Raw genomic sequence first — 4,362 nt, forward strand, 5'->3', positions numbered from 1 at the left:
AAGGGGGTCTGAATACTTTCCGTACCCACTGTATATAATACATATAAAAAAATTGTCATACCTTTTTTTTTAAGTCATAATTTATAAGAACATATTCAAAGAACATAATGTCAATAACTAAAAAAAGTTAAATAATATGTTTTTGAAAATGTGATGATTTTAAAACACTGAAAGACATTTACTCACCTTCACGGTGTTCCAAACCTTTTTTATATACGTATATATATATATATATATATAAAAAAATCATACATGTTTGAAACCATGGGGTGTTTTCATTTTTGGGTGATTTTCATTTTTAAGCATGACTGTTTGCTTTTTTACATTTGAGTTATATAATAAGCTAAAAACACTAAAGGTATTTGGGCTTTAGTGGTGCTGGAGGCATGATTCTGGACATTCAGATGATACATGGACAATAGTAATCGGCACTAAGATCTTTTACTCTCTCTAGCATATAAAGACTGTCCAGACCTGCTCAGCAGGTCTGACCCACATGAAGCAAAGCCAGCAACTCAAACAATGATATGGGCATTGTTTCACAAAATCCACAAATGAAGACGTGCACAGAGTTTCATCTCTGGATCATGGACAAAACCAAAGCAGACCTTCGAAATTTAAAGCACTGAAATTTGAAGCACAAGAACTTGAGTCCACAAACTCAAAGGCAGATACACACACACACACACAAACAAACAAATAGAAATTTCCTCATATTCTTTGCATTTCACCTCTGGTCTAGCTTGATTCCTAGCTTTCCAATAAATCTGGGATAGTACACTAATATTGTCGGCTCTGTGACAAATTCCTTATGTTCCTTTATTTTCTTCTATAAGTCACTTTTGATAAAAATATCAGTTAAGTTCAGTTTGCCATTCACACACACACATATATATATATATATATATATATATATATATATTTATATTTATATATATATATAGTCTTGTCAGTGCCAAAGCACTTACATTAATGAATTTCATGAGTTACAGAAAACAAACTTTCATAAAAGCCAGAAACAATGTATCAGAACAGAAAAAATATTTAAAACTAGTCTGCATTAACTGTTTGAAATACAATTCAAATAGTCTCACTGTAGCTGTCAGAACGTTGTCAGTTAATTCTGTAGCAGCAGTGCAGCCTTCAACTCACTCTCTCATTGGCTGGAAGTCAGCTATGATGTCATCACAGAATGTTATAAGGGCTCTGACAAATAGCCTGGCAGCCACACTTAACGTAACACCGCTCAACAGAGTGACTGTGTCTGAGAAAGGTTGAGAAGACTGCTGTGGTGACAGAGGAAGAGAGAGCAAAAGTGAGAGAGAGATAAGCACGCAAGAGAAAGCCATAATGTGGGAAGGATCTACTTGTTTGTAACAAACCTACAGACCTTAAAAGCATACTGTAACTTTATATGGAAGGAAGAGTGGAGTTGGAAGCCTTTTTTGGAGGTTTGTAAAAAAAAAAGCATGATCTTTGCATTGTTTTTACAACTTAATTACTGTTTACATTTTTACATTTTCAGTACACAAGCCTTTGTGTGTGTGTGTTTTTTTTTACTAATTCAGCATATTTCTGCTTTTCCTTCTCAATCTCTGTCAGGTCATGGAAACCACACCTTCCCCTGCACCTGACGAGTGTAAGAATTTAACATCTAACTCCTCCAACATTGGTGAACCACAGATGGTGATTCTGGGCACACTCATGTCCATTCTTGTTCTGGTCATCGTCTTCGGCAATGTGTTAGTGATTACAGCCATTGGCCGCTTCCAACGACTTCAGACCGTCACAAACTGCTTCATTACGTCACTTGCGTGTGCAGACCTGGTCATGGGATTGGTGGTGGTGCCTTTCGGTGCCATTTTCATCATCCTTGACACTTGGCACTTTGGCAAATTCTGGTGTAATTTCTGGACAGCCATCGATGTTCTGTGTGTCACAGCCAGTATTGAAACGCTCTGTGTCATCGCTCTGGATCGCTACATCGCCATAACATCCCCCTTCCGCTACCAGTCCTTACTAACCAAGGGCAGAGCTCGCATCATTGTGCTGCTGGTGTGGGTCATTGCCGGGCTCATTTCCTTCCTACCCATCCATATGGGTTGGTGGATTTCCGATAGTAATGTTGCAAAGTGCTGCTTGAAGAATGTTACCTGCTGTGACTTCAACACCAATCGCCCTTATGCCATCATCTCATCCATAATCTCTTTCTACATCCCCCTGGTCATCATGATTTTCGTCTACAGCCGCGTCTTCCAGGAGGCAAGGAAGCAGCTGAAGAAGATAGACAAAAGTGAGGGACGATTTAATGCTCAGAACAACGGCAAAAAGCAAGAGGCGGCAAGCATCCACTGTGAGGCAAGGACTGCCAAGAAGCCCAAGTTCTGCTTAAAGGAACATAAAGCTTTGAAGACTTTGGGCATCATTATGGGTATATTCACGTTGTGTTGGCTCCCATTCTTTGTACTACATGTGGTCACAGCCATATATGGCCAAGAACTGAACAATATTGCATTCAAAATCTTAAACTGGATAGGTTACGCTAACTCAGCCTTTAACCCACTGATCTACTGTAGAAGTCCAGAGTTTAGGTATACTTTCAAGGAGATCCTATGCCTCAACAGGTCGCGCTACCCTAACATTAGGCCAGTCAATGGATATACATATAGTGGGCACAGCTGGCAAAGTGAGCACCGAGGGCGAAGCAAAGGCAGCTCAGAAGACAGTGACCCAGCTGAGGGCAACTCTGAGAAAGAGGGATGCATGTCAGCAGATAAAACGGACTCTAATGGGAACTGCAGTAAAAATATAATGAGTGTGCTGTAAATCACCTTGCGAGTCCAGACTCGTTCCACTGTGACCTCTCAATGTGTCACATAAGGACAGGTTATGCCTCCTCTGGTAAGTGGCCAACGGTGGGTGTGTGTTGGAAAAAGGGACATTTTTAAATGTTTGTTTTCCTCATCTACCTCATTGCTTTCTCTTCTAGATTCACTTGCTCTATTGGTTAATTTTACCATGACCTCGCTCATAAAACTGTTTGCGCCCTCAAAAAGTAGTTTCAGCTAAAGAAAACGGCGAACTAGAAGCTAAAAATGCTTATCAAGTCAGTGTTAAATTAACAGAAATGCTTGCAGAGATTGTACTTCTTTGATAGCAAAAAGACACTTTGAAGTGGTTGTTCACTAAAGGGATATTCCTTCTGAGTCATGTTTCTGTAATCTTGCTTAAACTGAGGAACTGAGTTGCAGTTTTAAAGAATGGTTTGCTTTCATTAGATTAACAGAGTAACAGGTATTGGCTTCTGAAATATTATTACTGTAACTTACTGTAAGCTAAATTTGGATAATTAAATATTAAATCATTCAGTTATTCAGGCTCACATATGCACAAAACACAAGCATTACTTAACATAAAGTATAAGGTTCATTCCTGTAAAACAGGCCATTTCTGATGATACACTCTTAAAAATAAAGGTGCTTCAAAAGTTTCTTCAAGCGATGCCATAGAAGAACCATTTTTGGTTCCACAAAGAACCATCTCTTTCTTACCTTTTTGTAATCTGAAGAACCTTCTTTCACCACAAAGAACCTTTTGTGAAACAGAAAGGTTCTTCAGATGTTAAAGGTTCTTTATGGAACCATTTAGTCAAAAAGGTTCTTCTATGGCATCGTGAAGCACCTTTATTTTTAAGAGTGTACAGAAAAAAATTACACCACATAAAAATTCTTACACCTGCCACAGCCCTGTTTTAGAGTACATCTAAAAATGTCTGGGTTAAAACTGACCCAATTGGTAAGTCAGCACAGAAACAAAGCCTCTTACCACAATGAAAGAGGAAGAGAAACCATATGTACATACCAGCTTCTTTAAGGAAATTGCTTAATTATAAAGTTCAGTCTTTTAGTCATGTGATTTCTTAAGCTGAGTAACCTTAGATGGAAGTCAACAAATATAAACCATTTTATGCTAATGCATAATATGGCATTTTCACAGCATAAACAAAAATCTGTATCTCTTGCTTAAAACATGTACGATAACAGAACTTCTCTGGTGGCCCGTTTTGATCTGCATTATGTCATTTTGGTTCCCTCAGCAGGCACAGTCCTGAATGCTGCCAAATCCTCAATTATTCACCTTAGCAATATTCTTAACATTTTCCAGTACAAATGAGCAGCAAGTCTCAACAAATGAGCAACAAAAGTCCAACAAGCCTCCGTGTAAATCCCTGAATTTCAGTGTTTATCAAAGTCATTATGTGACTCCCTCTAAAAAAAAAAACCTTATCTAGAAAGATAAATAAATTAGGAGGCATCGAGTTTCCTGTCAGGCTCAGCTAATGCATGCAGTGCAAAGCACGCA

At 38.4% G+C, this 4,362-nt stretch overlaps 1 protein-coding gene across 1 annotated transcript; it reads left to right on the plus strand.

Annotated features, from left to right (window-relative positions):
* Nucleotides 1-1,247: 1,247 nt before the first annotated feature.
* Nucleotides 1,248-3,294, plus strand: LOC107554461 (beta-2 adrenergic receptor-like). Its single transcript, XM_016236967.1, has 2 exons — nucleotides 1,248-1,451; nucleotides 1,603-3,294. Exon 2 carries the CDS (start codon nucleotides 1,606-1,608, stop codon nucleotides 2,824-2,826), a length of 1,221 nt encoding a protein of 406 aa, XP_016092453.1. The 5' UTR covers nucleotides 1,248-1,451; nucleotides 1,603-1,605; the 3' UTR covers nucleotides 2,827-3,294.
* The last annotated feature ends 1,068 nt before the right edge of the window (nucleotides 3,295-4,362 follow it).

The sequence above is a fragment of the Sinocyclocheilus grahami genome, unplaced genomic scaffold, assembly GCF_001515645.1.
Source record: "Sinocyclocheilus grahami isolate Dianchi unplaced genomic scaffold, SAMN03320097.WGS_v1.1 scaffold502.1, whole genome shotgun sequence".
NCBI classification, from domain to species: Eukaryota; Metazoa; Chordata; class Actinopteri; order Cypriniformes; family Cyprinidae; genus Sinocyclocheilus; species Sinocyclocheilus grahami.

What these genes read in the sequence shown, in the direction of transcription:
- LOC107554461 (XM_016236967.1), top strand. Translation starts at nt 1,606, where the DNA reads ATGGAAACCACACCTTCCCCTGCACCTGACGAGTGTAAGAATTTAACA.